Source organism: Dermacentor silvarum, chromosome 10 (assembly GCF_013339745.2).
Source record: "Dermacentor silvarum isolate Dsil-2018 chromosome 10, BIME_Dsil_1.4, whole genome shotgun sequence".
Taxonomy (NCBI): Eukaryota; Metazoa; Arthropoda; class Arachnida; order Ixodida; family Ixodidae; genus Dermacentor; species Dermacentor silvarum.
In genome coordinates this window covers 86,994,108-87,007,887 of record NC_051163.1, presented here as the reverse complement: position 1 = coordinate 87,007,887, position 13,780 = coordinate 86,994,108, and the positions used below count along the sequence as shown (strand labels likewise).

At 45.3% G+C, this 13,780-nt stretch overlaps 1 protein-coding gene across 1 annotated transcript; it reads right to left on the bottom strand.

The window, feature by feature from the left end:
- Positions 1-7,510: 7,510 nt before the first annotated feature.
- LOC125941064 (uncharacterized) lies at positions 7,511-8,820 on the bottom strand. The gene is given in 2 exon segments (XM_049657984.1): positions 7,511-8,257; positions 8,260-8,820. Coding segments are annotated over 2 exon segments (1,308 nt in total).
- Between the last annotated feature and the right edge of the window lie 4,960 nt (positions 8,821-13,780).

Here is a 13,780-nt window from a genome sequence, read left to right as displayed (position 1 = left end):
CAGGCCTTCTTGCTCGTGGCAGCTCACGACGCAGCAGTAACAATGGGGACGCTTTTTCGCGGCTGAGCTAAGTCTCTCCGGATCGGCGTCGCCGATTCCTTCTGCTTCCAGCATTACGTACACGGAGCGTCCGTTTTCGTTAAACTAGGCTGCGGCCAGCTCGCAGCGTGGTCGGTGTGGTCTCTGAGAAGTGACGAGCCTTTTCGCACTCGCAACAGGGCCGAAAAAAGTGCGAATCGACGTAAAACTCGGGCTAGAAACGTGCTTCGCCACAGTCAGGGCTGAATACCACCCAAGGTGGTACTACCCAGATATAACTTATCTCGCCGCCACCAGGCGCCGCTACTTTACATCAAACTCAAGCGCAAGACGCCCATATCACAATCCTCTACAGATATAAACTGAACTTACAATGCGACAGATTGTTAAGTAAAATGTTCCTCTGAGATTGTTGCTTTATAGAGCCAACATTTTAGTTCCGGAAGTGTTATTTTGAGTTCACTGATAAACGGTGTCTCACATAATAACAATGTACGTTTAACTTGACATCACCGATTCAGCGCGGCGGCACCCCTACCATCCATCCTTATGTGGTCTGTAGAAATTAGGCGCTCTTGCAACACAAGTTATCTCGACGCTCGGTCGCCGCCGTCGCGCCGTCCGTCTGGTCTACTAGGACGTTCCCCTAGAGCACATTCTAGTTTCCCCTTGCGCTCTCCCCAGCATGCATCTAATCCGCGCTCTTAAAGAGGAAGCTTTAACTCGTTTGCTCTTATCTAAAATACACATAAAAGGAGAATTCGTTTTTCTTGGCAACCAGAGCACCGAATTTGACGAGGTTTGTTGCATTCAAATGAAAGACCATATCTGGCGACTGTTGGCTTCTAATTTTTTATGTAAGTCAGAATTTTATGTTACGCATTGGTGAAAATCGCAAAATATCAGGAAACGACAACTTTACCTCAGCAACGAGAAATGTTATCACAATTATGCCAATTGCGTCAATAGTATATCTAAAGCGGAAAATATTGATGTTACAGATGTATCTAAAAAATTTAGTAATATGGAAATTAAACTTTTGCGGAACCCTTGTACAAAACCCAACGAATTTACGTAAGATATAAATTGACACATCGCATTTGTCTGCTTTGAATGATGTAATGGATGCAGTTTACAGAACCGCGATACATGTTCTTGATGCAGAGCTATTGATTTCTAGATTTCGTGCTTCTATTTTTATCCAACTTTCTAATTTGTGAAAATTACTTTTCAAATAGGACCCTAAATCGAAATTCCGCTTCTAACAGTCGGTAAAATTTTACTTTTGAAATGCAACAAATTCCATTAAGATGATAAGATCGGTCCAGGGGTTATCTCAGAAAAGCGTTGCCGCGTTTTACGTGTATTTGAATAGGCCGCGTCGGAGTTGGGCCTAAGCTAAAGCTTCCTGTTAAGGCGCGGAATCGCAGTTAAGTGCCCGTCGCAGTTTCGCCTAAAAGAAGAAGCATCGATTGTGATAACAAATTAGTAGACAACAATACGAACTAAGGATAATAGTTTTTTTGGCCGTATAAACTTGTTAACATTCGCTCACAACTAAATTAACAAGCACGGTGTGACGCGTGCACAGCTAAACATTAACACATCTCGTTCGATTACCGCGGAAACGAGCTTTCAAAACGCTAGGGTGAGGAGTCACGGCTAGAGCAGCTAGCGAATTGACCTTCGTGCCGTCCCTCGCTTCTAGCGTCTCTCGCTTCGTGCAGTCTCTTGCTTTTTCCACGTCGCGGATCGCTTCGACTTTAAAGACATGGCGCCCGCACGGCCGCCGCTGGTTTACCCCCCCCCCCCCCGTACCTCGCGCGCGACAAAGCTCCCTTTCGTCCCACCTTTCTCCCTAGCGTGCAAGAGCTTGAACCGAAATCGTCGGCTTTCACTCATACACACGGCGTATACGACGCGCGGCGACGATGTTACCGTGTTTAGACTTCATACGGAATCTAACAGTGACGTCCACGACGACGTCCATTACCAAGTCCGCAGCAAAAATGCGCCTGGAGTGTCCATATAATTGCTATCGCCATAAAAGAGTTGCCGAATAGAACGCGTTTTCCTCCGCACCACCACTTTCTCTCGGAGCAAGTTCACGCCGTCTCAGACCCGTCTGCACACTACCCCTCACACTTTCCCTTGCGTCATGCGCAGCGTACACCGCTCGCAGTGATCGTACATGCAATCTCATAATGACATTGTCGATGTTGAATTTTCGCCTGTAGAGTCATTATTGCTATCTCAATCAGTGGGAATGACGTGAAGCACTAGCGTACACAGTTTTGAACATATCATGGAATAAATGGAACAAGGAAGGCTATGAAGGAATTCAATGCGAACTGAAGCCATTGCAGTGCAAATACACGAGGAAAAAATAGCAAGGACAGGACACCGGCGCTAGCGCCCGCGACGTGCGTATCAACCAACTCGCCCCCCAAAAAAGCTTTACTGAATTCAATACATACCTCTAAATGCCGTCTGAAGTTGCTTGTATTCGTCCTGCTGCTGGATTTGTTCTGCTTACAATGTTTGCACCTGTAGACAAGCTTCTTTCCGTCTGGCGTGCTTCCGACATAGTCGTAGTGATTTTTCAGGTCTGCAGATACATGGTGACGCGGCGAGCAAACCAAATTGGCACTTTCTACTGTGCTCTCATCCGCCATTCTGCAAGTCCACTTGACGATGCGGGCGCGTTAAGAAGCTCTAGCGCACTCAAAGTACACAATTTTAACAGTCAAAGGCTGCTAAGGAGACTCCATAGAATAAAGACCGAGACTCCTGAGAATCCAAAAACCGCTACATTTTATAGACGAAGAGTGAGAGGAGAGGGGGTAGTCTGCGCATCCCTATTGGCGAAGTGAAGTCACGTGGTATCGTTCGCGCTTTTCCAACCAATGGGCGCGTTAAGTAAAGGGGCTCGAGCGCGCTCTAGCAAGGAGAGTGCGCTCTTTTAAGCTTAACGGATAAAAAGCGACTTCCGGTGCGTGATTACGGAGCGCGCTCCACCGTGGAAACGGTGCGCGAGAGCGCGCGCCTGCTACCATACATGCTACGGCTTCCGTAAAAATGACGTGAAGTTAAGCTCCGAAGGCGTCGCACTCGAGCGCACTCGAGCGTGCTCCTTTGGAGTTCGGAGCGCGCTAACATAACGCGCCCAATGCCTCCTTTAGGATTGTTCCAAGTTACTTCCAACAAAAACAAGGTCGCTGGCGGCCGCGCAGTGCCCGCTGCCGTATTTACACTTGCATACTACATGGGCTGCACTCTAAAAAAAAAAGGAGTAACCCTTGCTCCTTTAAAGGAGGAACGGCGATGTCCCCTATGTTCGTCTTTAAATGGAGGAACTTTCCTCCCTCATGGCTGGGAGCAACTGTTACTCCCTTTCCAAAACCAACATGGCCGACTCCAGGCAAGTGAAGCCAGCAACACGACTATAGGCTTAACAACTAGGATTAAAGCTACTAGGGGCGCCAATACAAGGCTTCGAGATTCGCACTCACTGAGCAATGGTCTCGGAGGCTACACACAATAAAAGATTTAAAAAAATTGTATGTACAAAAAGATTTTTCCCACTCGCGAAACATGTGTGAACGTATTATTATAATATTATAACCCACATTTTTTTATAACATTCTATCTTCAGAGATTATAATATAACGTTTAAGTAATCGAGCTCACACAATGGTCATATACACTTACAGCAGTATTCAACTGTACACATACGCATTCAATTCATAGAGCACTGGAGAATCAACCACACGCACATAGTCACACTGTTCGGTTTATATAATACACATGGTCACATTAACAAGCATACATAGTCACACACAGACGTAATCATGAACATATTCATTGACACAACACTTCAACAGCACCAACACCGCACACGTTCGCATATAACGACACGGTTTACCTTCTTTTTTTTTCTTCTTTATTGCATTGATACAACAGTCAACCACGTAGTGACAAAATCATAATTTTAGAACTGTTTCATGTGTAACAAGCCTTCCATACGGGGCACCCAATCGGGTACACACTTTTTCACTTTTTCCATTTCGAGAAATGAAATTACAGACTCGCGAAAGTACTCTATTGCAGGGCGAGCATCAACGTCTGCATGGCGAACAGCCATGCGTGACGTCCAGATACTATGCAGAGCCATTAACATTGTAATATCATATGGAAAACCATCCTCGTTATCAACCATTAGGTACCTTATTCCCTGTGCATCCAAAGGGAAATCCTTCTTTAAGGTCCTTTGCAGGACATCCCAGAAGAACACGCCATCCCAGCATTCCAGGAACACGTGTTCAATAGTTTCAGGTTTCCGGCACAAGAAACAGTGGTCACCCCACGGAACGAAGAATCCCTTATCAGAAAGCCAAGTCTTAACTGGCAAAACGCCTACATGTAATTTAAAGAAGAAGGTTTTCACCCCAGGACGCACAGGCATGCTTTTTACACGTTTCAGCACCTTGCGCCACTTTCCGCCCGAGAAATGAGTCCGATACAATGGAATTGGGAGAACAATATCACATAAATCATTATACAATTTTTTACGAGACACTGCGCTTAAATATTCAATCGAGAAACGGGCCTCCAGGAAGCGGCACGACTCAACAATCTCTTTAAGGTGACCCTGTAGTCGACCTTCCATTTTATTGGAAGAGATGACAAAGTTGGGCAAAGCACTGACCAGTCGTACCTGGCAAACTGTGCGCAGGAAAGGATCCTGAACATCTCGAAGGTACAAAAAACGATTTACGAGCTGTCTCAGAAATAAATGCGATAAGCTTAAGCCCCCATCACGAACACGCCGAAAAAGTTTCGTCCGACTTGTTCGTTCCCATGTGGATCCCCATATAAACACGGCAAAAACTCGATGAAGTCTCTGCACATTCACTCGAGAACAGTAGAGCACTTGTAACACATACCGCAATTTACTAATGAAAAACAAATTGCAAACCGTTGCACGAGCAAAGATTGATAAATCTCTGCCCTTCCATTTCGCGGCTTTTTCTCGGATTTCTTCTGTCTGTCTCCTCCAATAGGGATCACTGTCGGTGTAATTTTCTAAGGGTACGCCTAAATACTTCACCGGGGTTGTTACCCACTGCACATTTAGGAAAAACTGTGGCGTGAGATCCCAATCGCCATGCCAAAAACCAATACATTTTCCCCAATTGACTGCACTGCCGCTTACCTGACAAAAACGTTTTACAATGGTAATAACCTCCACTATACTTTCGAGATTTGAACAAAAAACACCTATATCGTCTGCATAGGCCAGAACTAGTACTTCAGATGCATGTAGCCTGAAGCCACTAATTGTACTGCGGTTTATAATACTCAGGCAAAAGCTTTCAATAAACATGCAAAAAAGGAGAGGGGAAATAGGACAACCTTGGCGAACTGAGCGACGCACTCGGATGAGATTTCCAACTTCTTTGTTAACAATGAGCCTGGTACTACAGCCACTGTACGCCATACGAACAGCTTCAGTTATTACTGTGCCAACATTTCCATGTTCTAAGACAGTTATAAGTAAGTCATGTGGAACGCGGTCAAATGCCTTCTCAAAATCAATCTGGAGCATCGCAACTGCACCCTTCATGACGTCACAACACTCTAATACACACCTCGCTTTGTGAATGTTGGTAAAGATGCTTCTGCCCTTTATTCCGCATGTTTCATGCGGGCCCACTATTTCTTTTATTACGCTTTGCAACCTTCTAGCCACTATTTTCATAAAAATTTTGTAATCAACATTTGTCAGACTGATAGGACGATAGGCTGATACCTGCCGAAGTTTGATAGAATCGTTCGTTTTCGGAATAAAAATGGTATGGGAAGTGAGAAATGAAGGAGGCAGAGATTTAAACTCAAAGGCCTCATTGAATAAGCGCCCCAATATCGGAGATATTTCTCGCGTGAAGGTTTTATACAAAGCCGCACTTAGCCCGTCAGGGCCAGGGGACTTCCCGGGATTTAGGTCTTCGATTGCTTTCTCTACCTCTCCTACCGAGATTGAAAGCTGCAATCTATCCTTTGTTTCGTCATCTAATTGTGGCATGAACGCCAAAAATTCGCTTTTGAAGTGGTCGATATCTACCGTACCTAAAGAAAACAGAGCACTGTAATACTCGTAAAAGGCTTTCTCAATCTCGTCTTTAGCACTTGTCAAGGCACTATTGTATGTTATTTCTGCAATTGTATTACGTTGCGCGTAACTTTTTTCCGTCCCTAGTGCGCGCTTTGTAGGCCTTTCGACCATTACCGTTTTCTCTGCTCTCGCTCTTATAATTGCACCCCGAAATCTTTCCATGTCTAACAACTCCAATTTTTCTTTCACCGCACGGATATCTCCCTTAAAGGTTCCAGGCGTTAGACACTCTTCTTTGACAAGAGTTTGCAAGTTTGAACGTAACAGTCTCTCGTGAATACGTTCTTCATGTTTAAGTATGCTGCTTCTTTCTACAGCTTTCATTTTAATTTTTTGCTTAAATATTTCCCATTTCGGCCCAGCTTCTGAATTACTGTCACGGTACAGTTCTTGTATGCCCTCATGTACTAAAGTTTTGAAAACATCATCATCAAGTAGTTTATTATTAATTTTCCATGAATCCCAGTTAAATTTTCCTTTTCTTTCTTTTTTGCTGCAAATGCTAAACATCACGAGGCAATGGTCAGTGAAGGAGAGGGGTGTTACGCAATAATCCTCACACAGGGGCACAATATCCAGCGACACATATGCACGATCTAAGCGTGCGTGACTAGAACCTTGAAAATGCGTGAATTGGACATTATGCCCACTGGTAATACATTCTCCCACATCTTCCAGAGCGAAATCGTTGATGATATCCATTAACTTTATCATGCTAGTCTCACGGTGCGGCGTAGTACTCGTTTTGTCTCGTGCTGAGCATACACAATTAAAATCGCCGAGAAGGATCAGTATACGATCAGTGTTACAATACTCACTAATGCGGCCGAAATAATCTAGACGCTGTGCAACGTCAGTTGGAGCATACAAACAAAACACGCGCCATTCATTGCCGGCAAAAGCAAAGTCACAAACTACAAAGCGGCCTGATGGACAGCTTATAACAGACTGTATACCAATACCTAAGCAACTACGCACCAATAATACACACCCTCCCGATGTCCCCACCGCATGACTGACGCACACACTATAATGCGCCGAGAACGGGCGTAACATGCCGTCGGTCTGGTCCTCGCCTTGAACTTTAGTTTCCTGCACTGCGATTATGTCCAATTCTTGTTCCATCGCAATACGATACAACTGATTTTGCCTTCTTTTAGTCGCTAATCCTCGTACATTAATTGTTCCTACGCGCAGGGACCTTTCCAACGACACAATTTTCCTGCCGGACGAGACCGCCGGCAAGACGCCCTCATTTCCCATCTCGACGCTTTGTGGCAGTCGCCATAATGGCGTCTAAGAGTTCACCTCTTTGCCGCCCCTTGTCAGGGACGACGCGCGCGTCCGAACGGCGCTGCGAGGTTTCTTCTTCACCCCATTCGCTTCCAGCGAAGCTTCGACCTGTCTCAGACGCTCCTCCTGCGACACCGCACTCACGTCGTCATGGCGACGCTTTGCCGGGGTTGTCTCCGCGTCCATATTTCCCAAAGCACTTTCGTCGACCGCTGGCTTTATGCTTGCTGCCTGCTGCGCTTGAGAGACGCTGGTCGCGTCCGAGGACTCTCCCGTGGGGCCCTCATCCTGGAGCACCGGACCAACGCCAACCGCGTTCGTTTTAGCAGTCTCTTGGTGCTCACCAACGCTGGACACCGTCGTGGCCGGCGTCTGCAGCCCCGAGACGCGGACTTCCTTGTCAGCTCCCTGATCGGTTCCGCTCTTGTCGGCTGTCGCAGGTGCCGCAGCTTGCTCTGCCTCTTCCTCGTCCATGACAAGCTGGCTTTGGTCTACAACTGTAGATCTGCCCACGGCTTTGGCGTAGCTGCGAGTACATGCCTCCTGTCCATGGCCAAACGCATGACATTCGGCGCACTTCGGTACCCTGCAATCACGCCGTATATGACCCGTGTGCTTGCAACGAAGGCAAAGCGGGGCTCGTCCTGGCGCCACAATGAGCACTGTACCGCTGCCCAGGCGCATCTGGTGCGGAATGTTGTCCAGTGCGATACCCTCTTTCAAAAACAATCGCACAAACTTTGTCAGTGAGAGTCAGCACATTCGAAGCCCTCTGCTTTCCACCTGTCATTGGTCACTTCCTTCACTTCGCCGTATTCACTGAATGCCCTCCGAATGTTATCGCTCGTGACATCCAAAGCCACCCAATGCAACTTCAGAAGCACCTCTTGCCTGTTGGGATCGATGACGATGCAAAGACGATCCTTGACGACCAACCTTCCTGCTTCTATAAGCTTCTTTTTCGCTTCATCCGTCCGCAGGTTAACGAGCCAGACGTGGGACATCTGGTAGGCACCTATTACAGCAACGTCCTTGATGACGCCGGCGTCTTGTAAGGGCTTTCGAAAGTCTTCGATGCGATATGGACGACCTGAGATGTCGCAGTGCAGCATGACTGCACGCTTCATAGCTTCACCTGATGAAACGTTGGGCAAAATAATCCTGTAGTCCTTTGGGCACGGAAAACGACGGGCTACCACGGCCGTTGACGACCGCTGTCGCAGCTCGCTCGGAGCCAACCATCCTGCGTCCGCACGCGTCAGTGACCGGGAGCAGAATCGGTTTACCTTCTGTTTTACACTCTTTATGAACATGCGTACGGTCTTATATAGGCACGAAATGCGACCCCACAATTGTGCCGGAATGCAAATAAGTTTTCTGCCAAGTTAAACAATTGCTAGTAAAGACGAACCTAAACGTATTAGGTGGTATGACAGGTAAAGGCATGCACACAGACCTTTTAATATAAAGATGCATAATTTTGAATGGTTTAATTACAGTGTTTTAACGTAGTCCCGTGGCTACGGCGTTGCGACGCTAGCCACCCTACCGCTGGGCTCGAGGACGTGACGGCCGCTTTTAGGCAGAAAGTAAAAACGCTCGTACAGTGCATTGGATGCACGTTTAAGAACCTCGAAAATACATTACAGAATTATTTCTACGCTAAACCTTTTTGTCTCGCAACATATTTGGGCGGAACACGGCTAGTTAATATTCATGTATCACGGAGGCCACCACAGCCTCACTAGTGTGCAGGTGGCGCCGTTGTCATTCCTCCGTCTACAACGTGCTTGTTGGATGTGCCAGCTGCTTGTTGGATGTGCAACGTGCTTGTTGGATGTACAACGTGCTTGTTGGATGTGCCAGCTGTGCAACGTGATGTACAACGTGCTTGTTGGATGTGCCAGCTGAACACGTACACATGAAGTGTACGTGTTCCAAATAGGATCTCGGTATCATTCGTCGATAAGTTAGTCGACGTATTACTCAACACAGCTTACTAAATTGACTAAATATTTATACAACTTGCTGCTTATTTGTGTTCATAGCTGTTTTGCGCACATTACCATGTTCTATAAGTAAACTAGACCCAACATGTTGTGATGAGTATTTTTTCTTTCAACAATCACTTGGCTGCGATTAACATTTCATTTTTGCTAAGTACACGGTGTGTTCATTACATTTTATTTTGGTTTCATTGTTCTGAAACTGTTTTTCATGCTGTAGCTTTTATTTCCGATTTTCATCTGTATGCTACACGCTCGTGCAGTATCTGCGTATGTAAGAATTCAAGGTGTAGTGGGCCAAATTTGTCACAGGTCTAAGCACACGGCGTGCTTAGCATTGTTGAACATTTACAATTGTTTGTCTTGTTCCCACAATAAATTCCACTGGCAAATGTACATTCGACGAGCTTGCAACTTCTTGAAATGATACATGAAGGCCAGTATTCACTGTGCGGCAGCTACTACACCAGTGAGGTGTTTTCTAGTAAGATTGCTATTTTATTTTATGTTCATGGCAAGCTATTCCGATGCATGCAAGTAGGCATTGTAGCAGTTGCGAGTCGTCCAGTTACATTGTTTTTCACTTTACGTCAATACAGCATAGACCGCAGAGTTAGCTGGTAAATAGTTCAGTGTATTGATACTGTCTCATTAAAGAAGCACACTAATTCGCACATAGTGCTTAAATGTCTGCTTGCTCTTATGGCATTTGCTGGTTATTGCAATGTTGCTCATCAAATGCATTTGATTTCAACATGACCACACAGAACATTCTGATTGACACTAGTGTAATTTTAATAGTGATAATCAACCAGCCAAGGCTTAATTCTACAGCTCTCAAGAATTATTTCCAATACTTTGGGTTCCTTTACATGTGTTCTGTTTCATCCTGTGTTTCATCAGCACAGTGGGCCGTCCTTTAAAATTATTCATTCTACTTGGCACTGTTCAGGTAGAAAATGTTAACCAGCAAGTCCAAATTATAATGCTATCGGTAAGACTTCTATTACTGGTGGATGAATACAAAGTGCTATATGTAATTGTAAAAGTATTTTTGACAAAAATACCAGTGTCTAGAACAAGCACCATATGCACTGCAACTGTTATAGTGTTAGGTTGGGTAGGAAAGTATCTATGCTAAGTATACTTGCACATATGCTTTCTACATATTAGCTAGTAATTTAGCTACATGAAAGAGCGTATGTTGTGACTGCTGAAGTCAAATTTATGATTGATGTGCCTGCCTGTTTTTGTTCTGCACTTACTGCTGTGCTGTCTTAAGCATTGTAGCCATGTGACAACTGAAGTATTGCAACAATGTGTAAGCTAGCTTGCACCTACTATTGCTACAGTATGCCAACAGATACCTATCACCATATTTGTGCATTTTCTGAGAACCAGCTGTATTGGCTATGCGCAATTTGTAGTATTCTTATGAGTTTACCGGTCAGTTCACGTAACTTTTGATGACATAATTTACAGAGAGGGAAGGGAAACCGTACAACATGAATGCTGTTAAAAAGGGACTTTTTATTTTGATGGAAGGATTCAACATAACAATAAAACTGGATGTGTGCTTATATCTTGCGAAAGTCCTATCAGAGGGAAGGCAGAAGTTGTAATACAAAGGCATAAAATCATGATAAACAGTATTTGCATTAAAAAAGGTGGATAAGCACAGACTAATTTTGTTCGCTTGTTATCAAGAAAGGTTGCTTTTTCATGCATTGATAACGGGGCTGGCTCACACGTCTCGTTTGTGTGGTATGCCTCACTGATTTCTCTTGGCACTCTTTCCCCGTTTCTGAAAACAGATGAACAATCTTAATCCGGCCCGAAACCCTATCATGACAATGCACGGCCATGTCGAGCGAGCATACTGGCCTTTTGAGTGAAATTTCCGAACGTAATATTTCTCATCGGAAGAAGACGCTGATCAAGATTTTCAATTTTGCATTGAGGCAACAAACTTGCATAACTAAATTCTGCCAACCGGCACTCAGCAAGCATCAGCACAGGAATTACTGTTGTCATGGGAGTACCATTTCCTCCGTTCACGCACTCTGTGCACACACGAGGAGCACACACAATGCGAGTGTAGTTAGCAAGCATGATTACTTACCTTCCGAATGGTACGACCCGGTTGAAAAGCGCTCTCCTAGTTGCCGGTGCTGCGTCGACGATGTCACTCCCAGCCAGCGCCTCCTCTATTTTTCTAAAAATAAAGGAGGCACTGTCCCAGCATACATGCGTATAGATGTTGAGACAAAAAGAACCATTGAACAATCTATATCGTATGTAAAGATTTCACTAGGGTACTGTACGTAGAACCCATTTATTACTACATTCTTCCGTCTAACCTCTTCGTCGTCTTCTCTTCTTCATAACTGCGCTGGCGATGTGGTTCGCCACACACTCTCAATCGGCTATTTTGGTCCCCACGAGGATAATACGGCAGCACATTCCCAATTGAAGCCTTTTCAACTTTTTCACTGGGTCCTTGGTAGTTTATTGTCTTCAGGAGTCCTTGCTGTCTGGCTGTCTTGACCACATAGTAGGGTCCTGTAAAGGGCGTTTTCGAATCAAGTCCCTTTCGAACCAGAACCCACGAATCTGGTTCAATCTCCGGCATTTTTGTCCTGTGTCTGCAGTCAAAATTCTTTTTCATTGTCACTCTATATCTTTGTCGCTGCTGAGAAGTCTTGGGATGTTCCTTCAGATCAATTAGTTTCACTAAACCCAATTCGTGATCAGCTGGCAGCCTTGAACTCGTGCCAAACGCCGCAAAATGTGGGCTGCATCCCAGGCCCGCTGTATGCGATTTGTTGTGATGCGCTACGGTTCCTTCTAAGGCGCATTTCCAGCCGCCTTTGAACTCGGGGTATAATCGTATGTACATCTTCAAGTCCCTTATCATTCGCTCTGCAAGGGAATTCGTTTCCGGATGGTAAGGTGCTGGGAAACGAAGGGTGATATTTCTTTTCTCAGCCCAAAGTCTTACTTTCTAGGTTTTAAAGGCTGGGCCATTGTCTGCGACGACTACTATGACGTTCTTGAAGAGTTCTCGTTCCAGCAATGATATCACGCAGTTTGCGTCCTCTTTCCCAGCTTTGGCGGCGACAAAACGCGTGCACTCGTCTACGGCGACAAGGAATGCTTGCGTCTTCTTAACTCCCTCCCCCTTTTTTTTACTTCAGCGAAATCAAGATGAACAACCTCGAATGGGATATCGGAATACTCTGGCAAGACCATCCTGTTGCCTCTAGGCTTGTACTTGGCTTTAACAAGCTGGCACTGATGACAAGTCTTCACATAATTTGTGATGTCTTCTTTCATGTTTTTCCTAGTGAATCGCTGGGCTATTTTGTGGTATGTCTTCCGAAATCCGTCGTGCCCTCCTGACTCTGGACTGGTGTGGTAAAGCTTCAGGACTGTCGGCACTTTGGTCTCCGGAACGTGCAATTTTCCATTTCTTACTTCCATCTTCTGGGTGCCTTCCCAAAGCTATAAGAGGTTTACATTTCTAGTTGGGGTTTCGTGCGGCACGTGGGGTCGAGATAGGGCATCGGCATCTTGATGTTTCTGTCCCGGGCGATGTATGACGTCAAAGCTGAATTGTTGTACTTCGCTAACCCATCGAGCTATTCTGCCCTTCGGCTGCGATAGCTCTAATAGGTACGTCAACGCCTGGTTGTCTGTGAACAGCTTGAAGTGGTTTCCTTCTAAGTAGCTTCTGAAATATCGCAAGGCCACACCACTGCCAGTACTTCCTTCTCCGTAGTTGCATAATTTTCTTGTGTTTTCGTAAAAGTGCAAGAGTAGTAACCTACTACCCTCAGTTCTTTTCCTTGGCGTTCTGTCGCATCACGCTGATAGAGTATGGCACCTGCTACATAATAAGATGCGTCGGTATATAGCTCAAAGGGCAACTTAATGTCAGGGAGCATTAATACAGGGTCTGATGAAATGATGCGGACAAGCTCGGTGTAGCAATTCTCGCATTCTTCTGACCACATAAATGGCACACCCTTTTGGGTCAGTGCAGTGAGACATTTCGTCTTTCTGGCATAGTCTCTTATGAATAAACGGAAATGGCCCGCCAGTCCCAAAAACACTCGGAGGGAATGAACATCATACGGCTTCACCATCTTCTTGATGCGTTGCACACTCTCTTCTTTTATTTATTTATTCATTTATTTATTTCATCATTCATCATTAGTACAGAAGGAGGTCCCGGAGTTACAAGAACTATCAGGGGGACCTCCTA